Raw genomic sequence first — 20829 nt, forward strand, 5'->3', positions numbered from 1 at the left:
ACCGAAGATGTTGACGATGGAACAGTGGGAAGCTCTTTGGAAAATCGGCTTTGATCACTCCTTCAAAATGAATAAATAAGGCAGGTGGGGGAGAGGAAACTCCATGGCAAAGTGGCAGCCAGGTTTCGATTTCAGCTCGCACGTCTCTGCCGGAGTTGTTTCCACCTCAGGGGGCATGAGAGAATCATTCACTGATTTATATGGTGCACGGGGAGATGTTGACTTGTCTGTAATTTGTGATCAAGCAGAGAGCGGATGACAGAACCTGATAACATCAATGTCTGTGCTGTGCCACACAACAACTATTTAATGAACATACAGACAGAGGGGGGGTTCTTTGTAACTTAATTTTGTAACACAACAAACAAAAAGCTGATGCTGGTAACAAACCAAGAGTCTTTAACCGTGCTGGCAGCTCTGTGAGGCTGCACAGTGGTGCTTTGAACTAGTGTTGCTGTCACCTTGAGATGTCACCATCAGCTGAACATTAAAACTCCGGGGATCACTGAAGATGTTGGAAGACATTGGCCGCAAATCGTTACCGTCCATATGAGATGTAGACGCTGTGTTTCGTTGGATATAAGAGTATTTCTTCCTGATGAGGGGATCACCAACGTCTGATCGCTCATCCTCTGTGCACCGTAGATCTGGTGGTATTCACTGAAGGTACGAGCTCTGAATATCAATACTGTCACTGAGGCAGTTGCTTTTAGCAGCGGAGCTCCCCTCTCTGGAGAACTGCTGTCAGCTCACCTTAAAGTTCTTTCATGTTAAAATTCTGCAAACTTGCCATTAAAACCACAGAATATGGTCTGATGTTATCATAATCTCAAAGACTGAGGTGCTGCTGAGTTAGTAACCCTGTCGAGTTTAAACAGTATATTGAGCAATGGCTATGAATGTTAAATAAAAGATTAATGTAGGCACTGATGTTGAAGTGAAACCCTGCTTTCAAGCTTTGAATGTGCTGCATGTATGCATACTGTGTATATAACAAAGAGCATCCATACTGTATGAGTGGATCACACAGGCAAAAATTTGTCTGATAATTGCATCACAAAATGTGTAAAACACTTTTTAGAGCATTTTTACTCATTCAAGTTTGCTGACTTGAAAGGAGGTGATGCAGTGCAGACAGCTAGTGGCCACTTATCTGTAAAGGTGGCCTTGCACTTTATGGTGAAAACATCATTAAAGTTTAATGGGTGAGTTTGAAAAAAAAGTTGTCACAAAGGGCTAAAACAACTATAGAAAGAAATGTTGTTGTTTGTAAAGAGCTATTATTTCTGCTGTAATATTTCAAACTGTGGTTTTTGGCAGTTCCTGCATCAGATTCATTTTTCAGCACCAATACAGACTTGTCTTGCTTGGTAAAGACAAATCTATGAACTGGCCTTAATAAAATGAATATCACTAACAGGGACTGCTTATGTTTACTTCTAGACAGATGTTGTCATCAGGAAAACTCATTTAAAGATGCTCAACCTCATTGTGGTCCAAGCAGCACAGCGGTGTGGTGGTTAGCAATGTTGATGATATTAAAACCACTGGCCAGCTAGGGTCTTTCTGTGTGGAGTGGTTGTGTGGATTCACTCCAGGGACTCCTGGCTTCCTCCCACAATCCAAAAACATGCATTGGTTAGGTTAACTGGCACTTCTATTCAGTATTAGCCCTGCAATAGATTGGTGACCTGTCCAGTGTGCACTCTGCCTGCACTGGATGAAGATGGATGGACAGAACACGGTGGTCATAGAGGAAAGGTCAGGGAAACACTGTCAGAGGTCTCTTCCTGTTAATAGGGAGTTCTTCCTTCCCACAGTCACCAAGCGGGGCATTGAGGCTTTCTCTCTAATACTGCAGGGTGGGTACCTTTCAATACAAAGACAACCTTTGTTGTCAACTGGCGCTATATAACCAAAACTTGGTTGAACTCCATGCTTTATCTTCTTTTGACGATGTCTCTGCAAACTCTTATGCAATTCAACCTGTAGCTGCCATAACCTGTAGTGTGTACTTAATCCAGTTAATGATCTGCCATTTCTTTTGCGACAGCAAGCATGCATTAAACAAAAACAGCAACCCCCCCCCAAAAGTCCAGCTGGTTCCTTTTGCTTCCATCCTAATGGGCTTTTTACAGGGAACATGTAATGTTATACTAATAGAAGTATGGATATGCAACAGATTTAAGCAAGGAGTCAATTTTGAGTGTGAATAATCATGACTGATGGTGACTCATAGTACTACTAATAAAACTGAAGCCAGTTTATCACAGTTTATCATCTATCACAGGATGGGCTATAATAATCCAAGTGCTAGACCGCATCCTTTAAAGGGTAGCCCAAGACACATTTGTCATCAGCCCTCTCAGTTGGCTCCTAACTGTGGTTGACCTCATCCTACAGAACACTGGAGGGCTCTGAATGGTCTTCTAGGTGTTCTAGTTCCCACTGGGTCTGGCTTCTTTGCTGGGACTAAAGAGACCCAATGGCATCTCCTTATCTGTTGTAATCCTTCTTTGACTTCATTGTGAAAATAGGGAGAAAAAAGGAACACCTTTTCCTCCAAACACAAAGTCATTATCACTGTCTTTTCCCCTTATACTCCCTGGGCCTACACTTCCGTTGACTTTTACATGTGTACTTTACACAGTTTCTCATTTAGCTGCATCTCACTCATTTTGGCTATATTTGTCACATTCAGCTCAGGGAGGCCACGTCAGTGGGATTATATGCCTACAATGGAACATAATGATGGGCATGTTCTCTGCCTAAAGAAAATGGCACTGGTGGCTTTTCATGTCAAATGTTTTTATGTCCATGTTGCAGTAAGTGTTCTCCTCCAGAAATTAATTTGCTGCATCCTGTAAATGGGAAAGGCGCATTGTCAAATGTTAAAGCCCAGTATAATACTCCGGTGTAATATGTTTCTCCTTTTTTTTCTGAGTGTCTAAATTACGATGGTTTAAACGCATCTACCATAAAGCACCCTCAAAAAACCCTCAAGGGAAAAAGGGGTCAATTACATGGTTGTTATTTTCAGCTAAGTACAGCAGCGTTCAGCAGCGTGCTGCATCATTTAGTTTCACTGTCAGCTGTAAATGTGGCTCTTTGGATTATACGATTGCTAGCAGGAAGAGGTGTGGAAGCCACGAACACTACCTTTAGCTTACGCTGTGACACTGAGACACATACTGATGAGCGAGTGAACATGACTTTACATTTTACCATTTAAAGAACTTTAATTGTGGCAATAAATCATAGTATGTTGCAGTGTTTTCAGGACACAGCCATAACTCTACAGTGGCAGCAATAACATGATGATTAGTAAGTCTCAGTCCTTAATCTCAATTTACTGCAGACTGAAAAATATCAAAGTACTCGAGCCTTACTGTTTTTCTAAAGTTGTAATAGAGTGATTTAGAGGTTTTGGACACCCTGTTTTTTAATTTTAGAGCAGCTTTGCCCATCAATTTTCCAGTGCAAATGAAAGCTCCTGCTGGCTGAATTTTTCAGCTTGTTAATTGGATGGTTAAAAATAATGGTCTCTGATGTGTTTGGTGAGCGCCTGACTTTTGCATAGAACTATCACGCTGTTGCCTTTCTGTTTGTCCTTTTTAAAAGATGTGAAAGCACAATATCCAGCAGGGAATCTGCTCATCTGGCTCTCTTTGATTGGACATTTGCCCCATAAATAATAACAAATATAATGTCACCCTGTAGCGATTCCAAGTTTCCTCTTAATTCATTTCCTGCCTCGGTTCGGAGCCCAGTAGTTGTCAGTGCTTTGCCCTCAGTTGCTAACAAATGAGATCCTTCCATCTAATTTTGTGGATGTGGTTGCACATTGCAGCTACATGAGCTACTCACACAGATAACCTTACAGAGTGCATAAGATATGCAAAAAAAAGTTCAAATCTGCTTTTTGAATGACTCCACTGAAAGCCTCACTGTTTCTTTCTTAGGTGTATGTTTCTGGTCCACTAGCTATGAATATCTAAACAGTGGTTATTTTTTGACATTTTTCTATCAGCGCCGTTAAAAAAACAGCGCTAACTGTTTAAAATGTAAATAAACGGAGGCTGTCATTTTGCAGCTATTCTTGTCAGTGCCAGCTGGTGCTGGCCAGGTGTACGGCTGTGACAGTCCTTGGACAGGAGGTCTCATCCTTCTGTCCCTGCTGCTCTGCTTACCAGCTATTTGTTTTCATGCCACGTTTGGGCTCTGCTGCTGGCATGTTTGCTGCTGAAAGTCTCAAAACAATTTGCATAGAAATATGCATAATGTCTGAGCCTCGAGAATGAGCTCTGGCTTCTTTAAATGGCACCGTGGAATGTTTTCTTAAATAATGCACACGTTCAGTTTTCAGATTCATGCAGTTGCTTGTTATTTGTGTAATACTTCACACAGATGGGGGGATTAAAGTGTTTTTCACTGATGTGTGGTGGATGGCTTGCTCTGGCCTGCTCCTCACAGGGATATTCACACAAGGCTGTGGGGATGTAATAGTGCACTATCCTCCAGTGCCATTGGAGGTGTCTTCTTCTGGTTCTGCTGTTTGGTAAAACTCATAAACTTTTCTGCACATATACACACAGATGATAGCAGCAACCTCAAATCTGATGTCTGCAGTAACTCAGAAACTTTCCTCCCAAGTCTGCAAACATCATTTCCACGTGCACATCATGTGTCACGCTCTCCTCTCCTATGGCACCCCCTTTCAGCTTGCATTACCAGCCTGCACGTGGCCTTTCTGCCTGTCGACTCTCATTTCTCTCCTCATTTCCGCTGAGATTCCACCAATCTGCAGACTGCCTCTGTCTGTGGTCTTCTACCCCGAGGTAAATCGCTGCTACCAGAGACAATTAAAGGCCTCGAAGAAAGCTCAGCACAGTCAGCAGAAGAGCGGCCAAGAGGAGGCCCCGCTGAAGGAGAGGGAAGGACCAAGTGCCTATCTGGCTGCAGAGAAGAAGAATTTGTCCTTAACATTTACCTTTGTGAACATTTATAATGTAGGAATGGAACGGTGATGGAAATGCTGCCCCCCCCCCCTTACATAACAAAATTTGTTATATAATTTGGCATTGTGTATGGTGACAAATGATGAATTTCTAAACAGCAAATATTTTCTTCTTCAGTATTTATTCTGCCCTGAAGAGGGCAGTACATTCCAATAAAAGGGTGTAACAACAGTGGATGTAAATCTAATCATACTGAGAGAACAGGCTGAGCATATCTTCGTGTGTGTGTGTGTGTGTGTGTGTGTGTGTGTGTGTGTGTGTGTGTGTGTGTGTGTGTGTGTGTGTGTGTGTGTGTGTGTGTGTGTTGGTGTTTTAGCTGTAGCATATTTTATTAAAAGCTTCACTTTGCAAACCACAACATTTTAGTGGTGCTGATTAGTTATGACTGCAGAGCAAAAAAATTAGTGGGGGGGGGGGCAGTCTTTCCTCGACAGTTAAAATGCAGAAGTGTTTTCAGCTGTGCAAAAAATGAGCTGCAGGGGAGATTTCATAAAGTCCCCTCCCCATAGCAGAGAAAGAAAAATAAAAACACCTCCCTCACTGCCAGGCATAATCCATCACCGCCTTCTCTACTCCACAATCTGTCTTAATGTTTTCTCTTATCATTTCCTCCCCATCTCTCTGATAAATTCTACAAGCTGCTTTCTTACTTCTTCCCTTTCTGCCCTTTTCTCTCTTTTTGCTCATCTCTGTTCAGCCATCATCTGTCCTCATCTAGCTTTCTGTCCTCCACCAAAATGATTTTTCTATCTGGGTCACGGTCTGTATCTTTGTGTGCATTTCTGCCTGTATCTTTCTGTGTCCTTATTGCCATCTGCCTGTCTCTATCTGCTGCACTTGAAGGCGGATGGCTATAGTCTAGCCAGTACGACACATACGAGCCAGTCACACACCCAGACATGTGTGGGAGCTGCAGTTGGGGGGGGTAGGTGCGAGACAGGAGAAGGCGACAGAGTCGAAAATGAGAACGTCTCATTACTTTGCCTGGTGATAAAATATGGCTTGTTATGACTGTCTTTTTTTAAACTTAATATCTTATATGCATTCCCTAATTCTGCCCTCATTTGAACACAATACTCAAAAAGATCTCTGCTTAAACTGTTGGTGCATTACGTTACATAAGGAAACTTTCCCCAGCGGCCTGTAAGTACACCAGACCTCAGACAATATATTTTTTTCGGTGGCCTTTTCGAGCAATGTCGATTCATCCGGTGACATTTGAAGGACAGGGTGGCGGTGTCATGATGCGAGATGAGGTTGGCGCCGCTTCCTCCCGTGTGCTCTCAGCAGTATGATTCACCTTCCCGCATCCCCTGCAGGCAGCACCCACTACTCCCACAAAAATGAGACAGGGCTGAAGCCTCAGCAAACAGTCGCCTGTATGAGTGCTGTAAAAAAAAGAAAAAAAGAAAGAAATGAGTGAAAATAAAAAGTATTTGGCCGCATCTCTCCCTACCAGCTGTCTACTATGCTGTCAGATAAGAATAGCATGTCTGGTACAGAAATGTAGGCCAAAGTCTTCCATAACTGTAGTTACATTATCCACTTGTACTTGTTTGGTACAAATAGTGATGGTATCAGTTAAATATGCTGCATTTTTCCTGTTCTTTTAAGGGTGTTTTATTGAGCAGTGTTGTAGTTTCTTGATCTGCACGGCCTCGTTATATAATTATTAGCCTCTGGGGTAAATGAGCTTGCATTCTTTAAATACAGGAAAAGCTGTACAACTTTGAAAAGAAAACTGCAGAAAATGCAGTTAAAGGTAAAAAATCATGCACTCCTTCAGATTCTCCAGAGCTATCCAACGGACCGGACTGGAGCATCTGCTGGCCTGATTCTGGCCCCCGGTGCTTATGTTCATCACCCCCAGTCTAAACCACTGGGCACACTTTTCATGGAGAAGATGCAACAGCATGTAAGCCACAGCTGTTAAATACATCAAGAAGTACAACTAGAATATTACTCTTACGTGAGCAGGGCTCTAATAACATAGGCATTAAGTACAAGCCAATTGAATGAATAGAAGGGACACAACAGGAGGCTGAGCACACAACACTGGGGGGGCAATGTTAAGTGCTAGAGTGGAGGTGGTGTGACCAATATCAGTTGTTTGGTTGCCTACCCATCAGTTTGGGGGGTGGGAGGGGTGGGGGCTCAGTGTCTGCTTTTGTATTATGTATTGTATTTTTGTATTATGCTTTTGGAGGACAGAGTGTTTCTGCCTTAAAGATGGTTTCTTAAGTAGTAGTGATTTACACCCACATCCCTCCTGTTCCTTTGCTCATTAGTGTCTAATCAGGCAAATCACATGGATTTGGGCTAGTCTGAACATTTTAGAAATTGCTAATCTCTTGTGATTTTTCCCTAAAAATTGTGCCTATCGTTCACAAAGAATGGTCCAAAAAAAAGAAAAAATATTGTGCATCAGTTCTCTGGGTGAAAATGTCTCCTTGATGCCAGAAATCAGAGAAGGGTGGGCAAGACTGCTTCAGACTGACAGCATAGTAGACAGCTTGTAGAGAGAGAAGCAGCCAAGATCAATAGGAAGGCAACAATATGTTTAATAAGCGCTTGTGGTTCAGGTGACGGCAATGTAGTCGTGTGGAGGATTGTTATGACCCAAGTCATCATTGTGTGTACTCTGTCCGCTCCTCCACACCTGGGGGTGGCGTTGTTCATTGTTTCTGTTGTGTTTTGATTATGTAAGCTCCAGGCGACAGCTGACCATTGGTTGGAGACTGAATGGTACTCGCTGTAAATTGGTACCTGTCAGCACTGGCTGGGCACTGCCTACTTCCTGTTTCCAACAAGGCTGGGCTGTGTGTATAATTGCATAGTGTTGTGTGACCAAGAGTTCTGTGTCTAGAACAGCTAGATCTTTTTATGTACACATAAATGTTGTAAATATCCTTCTTTAAAATAATACACTTGGTAGTTGTAGGGGTGGGAAGCCTTTTTCTTTTAATAGATTTTATCTTGTTTAGGTTAGGGAGGCAGGTAGGAGGCCTGTAAGTACGTTAGTTGTGTTCCCTTTACCTAATGTTTGTTGGTTTTTCTGGATGTGCCCACCCTGACATTTTCTACCGCTAAAGAAAAAAATAAACTATTCTGTTTGGGCCTGCAGACCTTGCTGTAGTACGGATCCTTCCTTGGAAAGAGGGAGCATAACAGGGACATTTTCTTGACTCACTGTGGGCACCAGATGACAATTTTTCAAACTTCACAGCCTGCATGAGTATTGTTGCTGATCATGTCCATCCCTTTATAACCTCAGTACAATACACCCATCTTCAGATGGATGCTTCTGGCAGAATAACACACCTAGTCATAAACTGGATTCTTGAACAGAATGAGTGCACTGTATTCAAATTGCCTCCACCATCACCAGATCTCAATCTAACAGAGCACCTTTGGAGAATTTTGGAACATTTGCATCATCGACAAATCTGCAGAAAATGCGTGATGTTATAATGTTGAAGAATGTTTCTGGCATATTGTTGAATTGGCCTCAAATAATTAAAATGGTGTACCTAATGAGGTTTGCAGTGAGCTTATGCAAGCTCATGAAGTAGTAGTAACTGATAGTATGAAATAGGTAGTTTAACCACTGCTTTAGTGTATTCAGACATGTTACATATAATTTTAAGTTAAATCCATGCATTTGATTCCAAACAATAAAAAGCAGTACAGTATGTACTACTGCAGGGGGGGAGAAAAACAGCAGCCTGGACAAAGAAAGATGAGAGTGAACACTCAGTACAGCTACTACAGAACATGAGAACAACACCACAAAGAACACCAGGCTCCATGTAAGCTGTCCGCCTTCTCACCACCTAACAATAACAGTGTTACTGCTGCTTGGTTCTTTAATTAGCATTATTTTCTCCGAGACTGACAGGCACCTTTGAATGTGTCTCTGTGAGAGAGACACAGAGTGTGAATGTGCGAAAAACAGGACCAAACACACTGACTGTTCCCGTGGGCAGGAGTTATGAATGCTGGCTGTTCTGATTCACTCTCTCCTGCTCAGTCTGTGAATAGTATGGATGAGCTGCTATCTGTTGCATGACGCTCCTGGCTCAACATGTTCGAACCAAATTTGTCTGCTGCTTCCTGTGAGACGGAGGGAGAATCCTGAGGAAATTCCATCCTCCATTGGGTGCAGGAAGCATCACGGAGGAGGAAGCACTGCCATGTATGTACGCTCCCTGTGACACCAACTCCATATCCATGACTGCAGTCTGCTCTGTGTGTGTCGTAATCTCATAGTATGTGTAGTACGATCCCAAAATAGAAACGCTAATTTGTTTTTTCTTCAATGGGAGTAAAAAAAAAATTAAAAAAAACCTAAAAACAGATGACTTGCTGAATTTCATCAAAAGAGTGGCCTCTGTGTAGTAATCAGCACATGTCATCATGTGAATCATTCATCCAGGACCAGTAGGAGAGGGGCAGTCACTTCCTACCACAGACTTATGCTTAATGTAGTCATTACAACCAAAAAATGACTTCTAGGTGCTCAGTGGCACATAGATACACAGAGGAAATGCCAGTATGTCAGCCATAATGTCAGTTTTCAAAAGCAGCAGATTTGCATACCTCTGATTCTGGATCATGCCAGCACCATTGTCTAGTTTAGTATCCACGTTATGCCACGATGTAACACATATTCATCACAGCCTACTATTATTACTATTCTCTTAGGAGAAAATATTAAAAAGTTAGCAAAAATTATAATCAGTGGCACTAGGAATAAGTTCAAATATGAGAACATGACCCGTTTGTCGCCCTGCGACAGACTGGCGACCTGTCCAGGGCGTACCCTGCCTCTCGCCCTATGACAGCTGGGATAGGCTCCAGCGCCCCCCGCGACCCTGAAAAGGATAAGTGGAAGTGAATGGATGGATGGATGGACCCGTTTGTCTGTTTGTTGGCAGTTATTAAATCCTCGTCTTATGCTATCATCAGTATACATCCTTTTAGAAAGCCACATCCTTCACTCAGACTAACTCAGATAACATGCTTTAAAGATACAAGACAAGAACTGAGGATTTGTGACTGTCAATCCAAACTGTCTCGAGTGTGTTACATGAGCCCAGAGTGCCAAGTTGGACAGTTTCTCGGGGGAGGGGGGTGATACTGAACACTGAGTTAAAACCAACAAACAGGATTCTGGTGTAAGTGTTGTTTTCACTGTGTGTGAAGACTGATTGGGGGATGTGGAGGGGGGGGGCTGCTGTGGAGATGGCACACTTTGTGTTTTTATAGTTTGGGGGGTTTTTTGTTTTAGTTTTTTTGGCTGTGAATGCAAACTGGTGAGGGTCCAGGCTGGCTTGAGATGGAGTCTTTGATGTACTTGAGAACCAGCCTGTCGACACATTTCACCATGGAGTGTGCGCCGCGGGCCAGCAGCCCTTTAGACTCTGCAGGCTTTCAGAGATGATTGGTGGCTTATTTGAAGCAAGTGGGAACACATTTAAGTGACAGCGATGTGTTGAAAATTTATGTAACACCAACAGCCAGCCAGGTTCAGGTAATATCTTAAATTTTCACAAGATATTAAAACACTTACCGGCCACAAGGGTTTTTTTTCTTTTTTAACACGTTCAGTTACATAACACTAAGCTGTCTTTTTCTTCTACAGCTGTTTGCTGCTAGCTGCCAAGTGCTTTACTTGCATAGGTTTGCATTTATTGACTACAGAATTATACACAACTGCACCCACTGTACGATCTCATCCGTTCAGAAAAGGCTACTAAAAACATCACAAGAGGGGAAAATGGCATTGAAAGGAGGACAAATTGAAATCAATGGGAAAATCCAGCGACAGCAAAGATGGTGGTTGAAGTTAATTCCAGGGGGAGAAAAGGCTTTCAAAACCTTATTTTAATTTGAGTTATCTTAGACAATCACAATCACTGCTTAGATAAGTGCTTGGTGGTGGACCTTTTAATCAATCTCCATTAGCAGCTCTTTACAGTACAGAAAATCAGCTCTGGCTCTTGGTCACATGAACGTCGAAATGTGGTTTTCTTCTGAATTATGGTCAATATATAAAATATGAGGAGTTTGGGATGTGACAGAGTGGAATCCAGAGCAACACAATAACTCCAACTCACTGTGATACTGCCTCAAAAAATGATGATTATGCATTCCTTCCTCTGCTGTTATACTACATAAGCTTTATATCTAAGTCAGGTTTTAGACACTTGGAATTTATACTACCTTTTTCCTGCCACCCCACAGTATTATAACAGGGTTTTTAGTAACTGTCTGATGAGAGATTTGAATTACATAACATAACAGACGTCTGATTAAAACTACAGTGTGAAGCAGCAGTCTAGTTGGTACCCCTGTCATGTTAAACAGTGGTTTTGTCACTCCTTCTTATTTTCTTATTCATCTCACAAGCCCTCACATTTCTCTTGAAAGGATAAAAGACTAAAATACCAAACTCTGTGTGAACCATCATCTCCAACCAACTACAGTTGTTCAGATGATCACTGATCCCTACATATACACACACTATACCCATCCATGCATTCCTCCTCTTCCTCTTATCTAAGCCTATCCCAGCTGCCATAGGGTGGAAGGCAGGGTACACCATGGACATGTAATCAATCTCTTGCAGGGCTAACACAGAGAGACAACAAGCATTCGCACTCACATTCACTGCTATGGCCAATTTAGAAGTACCAGTTAACCTACCCCCTCAAGCTGCATGTCTTTGGACAGTGGGAGGAAGCCTGATGGTCTCAACAAAATCCAAATAGTAAAAGTGGAATTTTTACAGACATCATGTGTCTGAAAACTGTTCATAACAAGGCGCTCCTTGAGGTGGTGCCATATTAGTTTCCTTTCAATAGCCGGGACCACATCCTTATTATCCTCATTTAGATTTGACAGTCGTGGATAGAGAATCATGTACTGTTACCTACATAACAAAATAGTCACAATACATTTTAACTGGAATACATTACCCCTGCAACTGAATGAGCATTACCTTACAGTATAAGGTGCACTGCGATGGCTCATAATGTGAATTTAAAAGAAATTATTTATAAATATGATGTATACATTTAATTATTTTGAATCGGTCTGAATCAAACTGGTTGTGAAGGACACGCCCTTTTACCTGAGGGCATCTTGCCTTATATGGGTATTACGGCATTATTAATATGTACTTCAGAAATGGCTATTCCTAAATGATTCTGCATACCCACCAGCATAAAGAAGATATAGTCATGTTTGTTCCTCCCATCCACTGAAAAAATGTCTTTAATCTGTAAAAAGAAAGACAAGGCGTGAGCTCAAATGCAAAAATGGCACTCGAGGACAGGGGCTCCATCACCCAGCAGGATATGTTCTGTCTGGAGTTTGTCTGGGCAGACAGCACTTATGAGTTCTTTTTCATAACTGTGCCTGTTCTGTCTGTGGAAGGAGAAAAAAAAGAGGACTCGGTGTACCGAGTCGTGACTGCTCAAATCTGCCTTAAAGAACTCCGGAAACAAGTCTCCAGATGGAAAAGGGAGGCTGCAACATCCGCGTGATCATCGCCCGAGCGCCAATGGCTCTTCACCGAGAGCGCTGAGGACACCGGCATCCCCTGCCGCGCGTGAGGAAATGGGCGGGTCCGGGGAAAGCTCAGTCACACCGCGTGGGCGGATGGAGCGGCTAGTGGGAAAGGAGGGGGGAGCCGCCGCTCTGGTATTTAACGGAGAGCCGAAGAGAGCTCAGACAGCACGGAAAGCGAGATCGGAGCAAGCGAGCAGAGCGATTTCAGCACCAGCACCGAGGACAGCGACACACGTAGCACCACAGCAAAGTTTCCCATCATGGTTCTCATCTGGACCCAGTTCGGTGTGAAGCACAAAAATGGCAATGTCAAGTGCAAAGTGCGAGTCATGCACAGGGGGGACAGCTCCGGCTCGTCGTCCTCAGCGGTAAGTTTGGCATTTTTCGCGGGGAAGTTTTTGGGGCTGTTTGTCTTTAGCATGTTTGAAGTGTGTAAAGCTGCACGGTGCTGACAGTTCGTATGAATGACACCGTATAATTAAACAGTGTGTATGGAACCGGCACATTACTGTTGTGCCGGATTCATTCACATATAAGAATGTAAGAATTGCCGGCTCGCTTTCAGCCAATCGCTGCAGAGTATCTCAGTCGCTGAGGTGGGGTGGGGAAGAGTCTTTTGCCTCTTATATGACTTTCCCCCATCACGTTGTGCTGTGCATGAGCCTATGAAATTCATGGATATGTGACCGCACATGCAGCAGCACGGAGATAAGGGTGTTTTCCCATTGAGACTGTTAGAGGTGGGGGGATTTTCTGCATATTAATAGATATTCTGCAGCAGTTTTTTGGAAGATATCTTGTGCATCAGCTACTCTGTTTAACATTCTAGGTGATAGAGGTTTGAATTTGCATGCTTATTCGCCACTGCTTGGCAACACTTGGGATACAAGTTTGGCACAAGCTGATGTTTAAAAGGTGAAGAAATGTTCTTAATGTGGCGTTTTTGTGTGTTTTCGCAGGAAAGCACCAGGTCAGAGCAGGATGTTCCCTGTCTGCCCATCAAACCCGCAGGCAAAGACTTCTATAAAGTCCTGGGTGTCTCCCCCGAATCCAATGAAGACGAGATCAAGAAAGCCTACAGGAAAATGGCCCTCAAGTTCCACCCAGACAAGAACAGCGATGCTGATGCAGAGGACAGGTTCAAAGAGATCGCAGAGGCCTACGAGATCCTGACTGACCCCAAAAAGAGAAGCATATACGACCAGTTTGGAGAAGAAGGTGAGGAAGGGCAGGGATCTGAAACTGTGATTGCTATCATTTTAAATAGCTTCACTAGTAACTGCCATCTGAGTGATTAGTGTAGCGTGGGTGATTAGATTAACTATTCATGTCATCATCAAATGCTAAATATTGATGTGCGATGACTCCCACTCCTATTAAACAAGCTCAACATGTGAAATGCGACAGCTGTGAGGCTGATTAGCTATTCAGGGAGAAACAGAAGAGTTTTCTTGGTCTCTACATCATTTTAGAGAAGGTGGCATGAAGAGAACTTAGGGAACATCAAATTAGGAAATGTTCTGCAGCAGTTTAACTTGAACCTGTTTTCTTTCCCCTTTTCAGGCCTTAAAAACGGAGGCAACATTTTCCGCAGCAATTTCCAGGGCGACCCCCACTCCACCTTCTCCTCCTTCTTCAATGGCTCTGACCACTTCGACATCTTCTTCGGCAATGAAGAGGGTGACGACGACCTCTTCAACCCCTTCAGACGGTTCACCTTCAGCCACGTGAGCGGGTCTGCGGGCCCCGAGGGCGGCCTGCGGAAAGGCCCGAGGCGCTTGCAGGGTGAAGTAGTGGTGCACGACCTGCTGGTGACCCTGGAGGAGGTGATGCAGGGCTGCACCAAGCATGTGAAGATTACCCGCAGCCGCCTCAACCCCGATGGCCGCACCTTGCGAACAGAAGAGAAGGTGCTGAATGTGGTGGTAAAGAAAGGCTGGAAATCGGGAACCAAGATCACCTTCCCCAGGGAGGGAGACGAGACCCCCAACAGCGCCCCCGCAGACATCACCTTCATTCTCAGGGACCAGGAGCATCCTCAGTACAAGAGAGAGGGCTCCAACCTCGTCTACACGGCCAAGATCACCCTTAAAGAGGTGAGTTTGGTGCATCGCCATCAGATACATTATGAAACATATGAGTGGCCTATACTCAGATACAACCACTTACACCTACTCAGATAAAGGCTAAGATCTATGCACCACTTCTTGTCCTTTATATAACCATTGAGTAATGTTCTTTCTTAAATGCCAGAGAAAATCGATTCCTGAAAAAAACAGCAGTAACACATAAGATTGAAGGTCCAATCTCTGCCAAATGCAGGGAGGGAGGACAATATCTTTGATTGCAGTCTGAGGACAGAACAGAGTGTTCTGTTATGGGCATCTGAACCCCTCAGCTTACAGCGAGCTGACAGACCCCCACAAACACAGAAACAGCAGTAAGCCTGCCAACGCCTCCGTTTACCTCATCAGCCCCTGCAGAGTGAGAGAGCAAGCAGGAGCTAAATTTAGCTCCCAGTACTGACTGCCCCCACGAATTGCACTTCACCCTCCCTCGCAACTACTATGCTGGCTGCAGACTTCTCTGCTTGTATAAGGCAGGCGCCTTTTTTTTTTTTTTGGCTCACTCTGTCTCTGGCTCTCGCTTCCACCAGCCCACACACAGATTAGCAGGGTAGCAGTCACAGAGAATGACATTTCAAAGAGCTCCTCCATCTTCCTATGGCTCACTTCAGTCACTAAAACACTTAACGCCCACACTGAGCCAGTAAACGGAGCAGCGATTATAACATCTGTAACACCGGTCTGTTGCATAACGCAGAAAATAACACAGAGAATTGTTTTAGAAAGACAGACACCCCACATTTATCTCTTATGCAACTTGACACTTTTAGAGAAACTGGATTCCACTCATAATTAGGCCACTCGAAAAATAATTGTGAAACAGGTTAACAGCTTCATGGGTCTGCAGGGCTAACTCTCTCTTTCTTCTCTTGTCTCCAGGCTCTCTGCGGCTGCACAGTAAACGTTCCAACGCTTGACAACCGGATGATGCCTCTACCTTGCAGCGATGTCATCAAACCCGGTGCCGTCCGCCGGCTGAGGGGCGAAGGCCTTCCCCTGCCCAAAAGCCCATCCCAGAGAGGCGACTTGGTGGTTGAGTTCCAGGTGGCCTTCCCAGACAGAATCCCACCACAGTCCCGAGAGATCATCAAGCACAGCCTGGCCCAGTGCTAGCCGGGTAACTGTTACCAGTTCACAAACACAGCCTTGCCCGAGGTGCTATCACAACCAAATCACAACCTCTTATTGTGTTTGGAAGCGGCAAGCGGCGCTTAAGCGAGTTGTAGATCACGTGCAACTTTTTGCGAGGAGATGACTTTCTGCGGGCGCTCGGCACGATGCACACCAACTTAGCGATGCTGTGCGAGCAGTGAGTTGAGAGCTGATTAATGGGGGTCTTTGGTATCTGAGGGCATCCATTGACTCGATAGCCTTTCTCTTGAATGAGTTATCTGTACTGTTATACTTGCAAACCTTTCGCAGGATATCAGTGTGCTATTCAAGTCTGTATAGACTTCCTTAAACCTCAATGGTAGAAACATGTAAGGGAAATAACACAACTTTAGTATTATTATTATTATTACTTCTACTACTGTCATCATTATAGTTATATGGTGTTCATATGACTGATCTTTTGCATTGATTTATTACAATAGCAAACATACTTGTCTACAAAGATCTACTTTGTGTACAAAATGCTGAAACACTGTCTCTAAAAGAGATTCATCTGTCAAATGTTCTATTGAATGATTTGAAATGTCTGTATATAATCTGCGATGAGCCACCTGCTGATGTATTATTATTATTATTACTTGATATAGAGATGTTTGAAAGCATGAAAAATAAAGAAAAAGAACAATTTGACTTCTGTTTCCGCCTCACTATTGGATAAAAGCATGTTATTTTCAAATCCTAAACTTACATAAGTGAACTCTCAGACATTTGAAGTCCACTAAATCACACTTCAGACCAGATTTGAAGTTGCTCAGCGATATAGGAGTCATCTGCTGCCATCTAGCGGCCAGTCCTAACATCATCCTGCACACAATAAGGCACACCTGTTGGTCTGTAATTTATGTGGCGGCCAACTGAGCGCTGCACAGTCGTGTCAAATAAAGCCAGTGCTCTGATAGCAGTGAGAGCGCATGCCTACAGTGATGGAGACAAGAATGATTAAGGACAACACTCATATTTGGAGGCTGCATACATTTGAGATGCAGGATGGCATCAGATAGAAAATACTGGCAAACAAAAAAAGACAGTCCACATTGATTTAAGAGATCGAGCCACCTGTGCAAAGAGAGACGACCTGTAATCTGAGCTGAAATCTGAGGTTTTCCCAAATTCAGCCTCCATGTGTTTAGGAATGAAATGTCGCAAGTAAGTGAAACCACAGCATCCAGTCTGACTGAAGGGAACCCTGTGACGAGTTTGACCTTAGTCGTTCTCTTGCTCGTTCCCTGCGTGGTCGTTCTGCTTCTGCTGAACTGCCTCTTGCTGGGTTACAAGTTACTGATCCTGTCAAAGAAGAAAATCAGGCTGCGGCCAGAACGCACGGAGGAGATGCTTTTGCGGTCTCCTCAGAGAGTCAGACTGTCCGATGTGGCGTTTCCTTTGCGCCAAGACGGGCGGAGAGCGTATTTGTCGCTATCAGAGCCCGTGCTCCCTCATCCCGTTACTTCTTCCAGGGCTTCTTCCAGGGAAAGGATCGGGCTGGATCACAGGATCCGACTTCTGAGGCCAGATGGCGCTACCGGTTCAGGGTCTCAGAGAGCGCCGAGCACCATCCGGGCAATCTCTCCAGAAGATTGTTTCACCCCGAGACTAAACCTTGCCTCCAGCTCACGGACCTACAGCTTCAGCAAAACAGGCTGGCGCAAGAGTGCACAGGTTTTACCGCACGATTCAGGGACTGAAACCAGAGTGAACCTTGTCCCTCCAAACACTCCTATGGTGAGTTATTGTTTTGTTTTTTTTCCCCAAAAAATATTTAGACAAATTATTAAACATTCAGTGGCAAATACTTCCAACTGCACAACTGGCTTAATTAGCCCAATTTAGGGCCCCGTTAACCCCTTTGTTACCGCTCATTGTGTGCACAGGTTTCCTGTGTGTGGTAGCTGAATTAAGTACAAATGCAAAGAGAAGTTCAAGGCCTCAATAGAAGCAGCAAAACCATCCCATTAGTAACTGCTTTTGTGTTGCATGCTCTGATGTTACCAAATAAACTATCTTTAAAAAAAAAAATATACCAAATGAAGTTGTTACACAAGGAATCTCTGAAGGTTGTCTGGAGTCCAAATCCCTGGGCAGCACTGGTTTGGTGGTAATCCATCTGCTACATAGTTTGTCTGCACGTTCCAGATCTTGTAGGGTTATTTTAGATGTTGCAAAATATATTTGTAAGTATTTCAGCACATAGAAGAAATAAGTCTAATTTTATCTTGAATGAAGTATGATGGGATCCATTGCATGTGATGCAGTTTATCACTGGAAGTTGGTAATCCTTGAAAGAGAGGCGTGTGTGTGTGTGTGTGTGTGTGTGTGTGTGTGTGTGTGTGTGTGTGTGTGTGTGTGTGTGTGTGTGTGTGTCTGCAGAGATGCAGCAGATCGTGTTCTTATGAACTGCTTTTTGTATCCCTTTGTTTTCTGCAGGAGACAGAATTTGTGGGTCTCATTCGGAGGAGCAGTACTTATGAGATGCTGCCAGATGTGGACCCAGGTGTTGCAGGGTGCAGGGTTGACAAGGTAGACATGGAGTGCGAGTACACCAACCTGCATTCAGAGGCGTCCTGTCTGAACGCGTCTGCAGCGGGTCCTGGACTGGATAGCGATTTTGGAGCAAGTGCAGGTACTTCCCCTTATAGTGATCACCACTACAACAACTTCACTGTATACAAATGTATTTAATAACTGATGTTGATCCATACATGAAATGGGGCTGAAAGAAAATGTTGACATGTTAAATTTTGATTGTAGCCTAGAAATGATCAGGAAACTGATCCATGATTTTTATGTGTACACTCACTAGCAAATTTGTCAGGTACATCTGTTCAGCTGCTCAGGAATACAAATACTAGCCAATGACATAGCAGCAACTCTTTGCATTTCGGCATGCAGACATGGCCAAGACGGCCTGCTGAAGTTCAAACTAAGCATTTGATTGGGGAAGAAAGGTGATTTAATTGGCTTTGAACATTGTGAGGTTGTTGGTGCCAGGATGTTTTAGAAGCTGCTGATCTTCTGTGATTTTTCTATTTTTTTATTTTTTCCCCACACAAACATCTTGAGCATTTACAGAGGATGGTCTGAAAAAGAGAAAACATTCAGTCAGGGGCAGCTCTCTGAGTGAAACTGGCTTATTAATGCTGGAGGTCAGAGGAGAATGGGTAGAGTGCAGTAAGTCAAATAACCACTTGATACAAATAAGAAATGCAGAAGAGCATCTCTAATCAAACCTTTAAGCAGATGGTCTACAGCAGCAGAAGACTACACTGGGTGCCACTCTTTAGGAGTGGCAACTAAGGAAAACTGAGGCCACAGTTCTCAGAGATTCTCCAAAATCAGACAAAGGAAGAGCGGAAAAATGTTGCCTGGTCGATTTCTGCTGTGGCATTCAGATGGTAGAGTAAGAATGTGGTGCATAAACCCTGATTTAGCATTGTAGGCTGATGGTAAAATGGTGTGAGGGATACTGGCAAACTTTTAAATGCCACAGACTGTCTGAGTGTTATTGCTGACTGTGTCCATCCCTTTATGGACAAAGTGTGCCCATCTTCTACTGACTATTTCCAGCAGAATAACGTACCATATCACAAAGCTCAAATCATCTGAAACTGGTTTTGTGAGCATGGCGATGAGTTCACTGTAATCACCTGAAGTCTACATGCACTAAATCCAAATCAATAGCACCTTAGGCATGAAATCTGCAGCAACCGTATGACACTATTATGCCAATAATGATCAAAATTTCTGAGGAATCTTTCCAGCACTCTGTTGAATCTATGCCGTGAAGAATTAAGGCAGTTATGAAGACAAAAGGTAGTCCTATCCAGAACTAGTTAGATATACCTAATGACGTGTATAAGAGTGAATAATTGCTTTAATAATTGCAGAAATATGTAAACCAATGATTACGATCAGTAATATCTACACTAAATTCTTGGAAAGATTAGAAAGTTTTCTTCTTGTTGATCTTTTACTATGAAGAATGTCTGCATAGAATTTGACCGCAGAAGAAGAAAAGATATCGAAGTGTAATTCATGCACATAAAAATCCAAAGTTTGTGTGATATGAATTCTCCAGTTTGCAATTACTGAAAACAGACTCTGCAGCAAAGTACAACCTTTGATCCAATAAACATCTAAAGTGGAAATGCAATTCCTTTCAGGGGTCTCCCTGCGGATTCTGTCTGCAGACAGTGACGGCCTGTCCAATGGAGTGCTGGCTTCAGCTCTGGAGTGGGATTATTATGACCCCTGCTATGTCAAACAGAATAATATACCCAAACATAAACATCACAGACCTGCGATCCACATGAAACAGTACTGGGTGTAATTTGTACTTTTAATGTTTATTAATGTGCATCATGTATTTATTCCATCAAGTGTTTTTTAGAATTTCTTTGTCTCATTATTGAACACTATTACTTTACACAAACTGACATAATTTTTGATGTTGTAAAACTCACCCTTCCACAGAACCTGTTCAGACTATGTTCTTCTTCACTTTGACTTCAGTTACTATCAAATGTTATCAGTGCACTGATGACACGCTTCACTGATGTTAGTTAATTCATCTCACACTTTCATATGTACTGGCCCGTTTGGCTGGTTCTAAGTATCACAAACATTTTCATAACAATCAGTTTCACAGTTGATTTGAAATTCTTTGATTCACTTTGATCTGTAGACTATGTAAAATATAATAAAGTACCTATTGATGAAATTGTTAATCTTTATAATAAAAACAACTTCATGTTTACATACTTTTTGATTCGGCATGTTCCAGTTGCCTCTCCTGACCAGCAGAGGGCGCTCCTGGTGATATGGTTTGTGATGGGATTGTGCTTCTAATTTTTAAAAATGTCTAAAAAAGGCAGACGAGTCTTTGCAGTAGATTAGTAACACAGAATAAAAGGACACTGGCTTTAACAGTATTCATAAACAGT

At 43.1% G+C, this 20829-nt stretch overlaps 2 protein-coding genes across 2 annotated transcripts; both read left to right on the forward strand.

Moving 5' to 3' along the window:
• Positions 1-12703: 12703 nt before the first annotated feature.
• zgc:122979 (uncharacterized protein LOC641576 homolog) lies at positions 12704-16506 on the forward strand. Its single transcript, XM_031754583.2, has 4 exons — positions 12704-12961; positions 13553-13811; positions 14157-14689; positions 15599-16506. The coding sequence occupies exons 1-4, from the start codon at positions 12854-12856 to the stop codon at positions 15830-15832; spliced, it is 1134 nt and encodes a 377-aa protein (XP_031610443.1). The 5' UTR covers positions 12704-12853; the 3' UTR covers positions 15833-16506.
• A 210-nt stretch (positions 16507-16716) lies between these two features.
• hwa (huluwa) lies at positions 16717-20642 on the forward strand. Its single transcript, XM_031754694.2, has 3 exons — positions 16717-17611; positions 18314-18509; positions 20050-20642. The coding sequence occupies exons 1-3, from the start codon at positions 17030-17032 to the stop codon at positions 20214-20216; spliced, it is 945 nt and encodes a 314-aa protein (XP_031610554.1). The 5' UTR covers positions 16717-17029; the 3' UTR covers positions 20217-20642.
• Positions 20643-20829: the final 187 nt, after the last annotated feature.

This window comes from Oreochromis aureus, linkage group 7 (assembly GCF_013358895.1).
Source record: "Oreochromis aureus strain Israel breed Guangdong linkage group 7, ZZ_aureus, whole genome shotgun sequence".
Classification (NCBI taxonomy): Eukaryota; Metazoa; Chordata; class Actinopteri; order Cichliformes; family Cichlidae; genus Oreochromis; species Oreochromis aureus.

Bases quoted from the DNA above. Each gene is read 5' to 3' on its own strand.
- zgc:122979 (XM_031754583.2), top strand. From the start codon at position 12,854: ATGGTTCTCATCTGGACCCAGTTCGGTGTGAAGCACAAAAATGGCAAT. The intron at 13,812-14,156 runs GTGAGGAAGGGC...TCCCCTTTTCAG, and splicing joins CGACCAGTTTGGAGAAGAAG to GCCTTAAAAACGGAGGCAAC. The intron at 14,690-15,598 runs GTGAGTTTGGTG...TCTTGTCTCCAG, and splicing joins CCAAGATCACCCTTAAAGAG to GCTCTCTGCGGCTGCACAGT.
- hwa (XM_031754694.2), top strand. From the start codon at position 17,030: ATGTCGCAAGTAAGTGAAACCACAGCATCCAGTCTGACTGAAGGGAAC. The intron at 17,612-18,313 runs GTGAGTTATTGT...TGTTTTCTGCAG, and splicing joins TCCCTCCAAACACTCCTATG to GAGACAGAATTTGTGGGTCT. The intron at 18,510-20,049 runs GTACTTCCCCTT...AATTCCTTTCAG, and splicing joins CGATTTTGGAGCAAGTGCAG to GGGTCTCCCTGCGGATTCTG.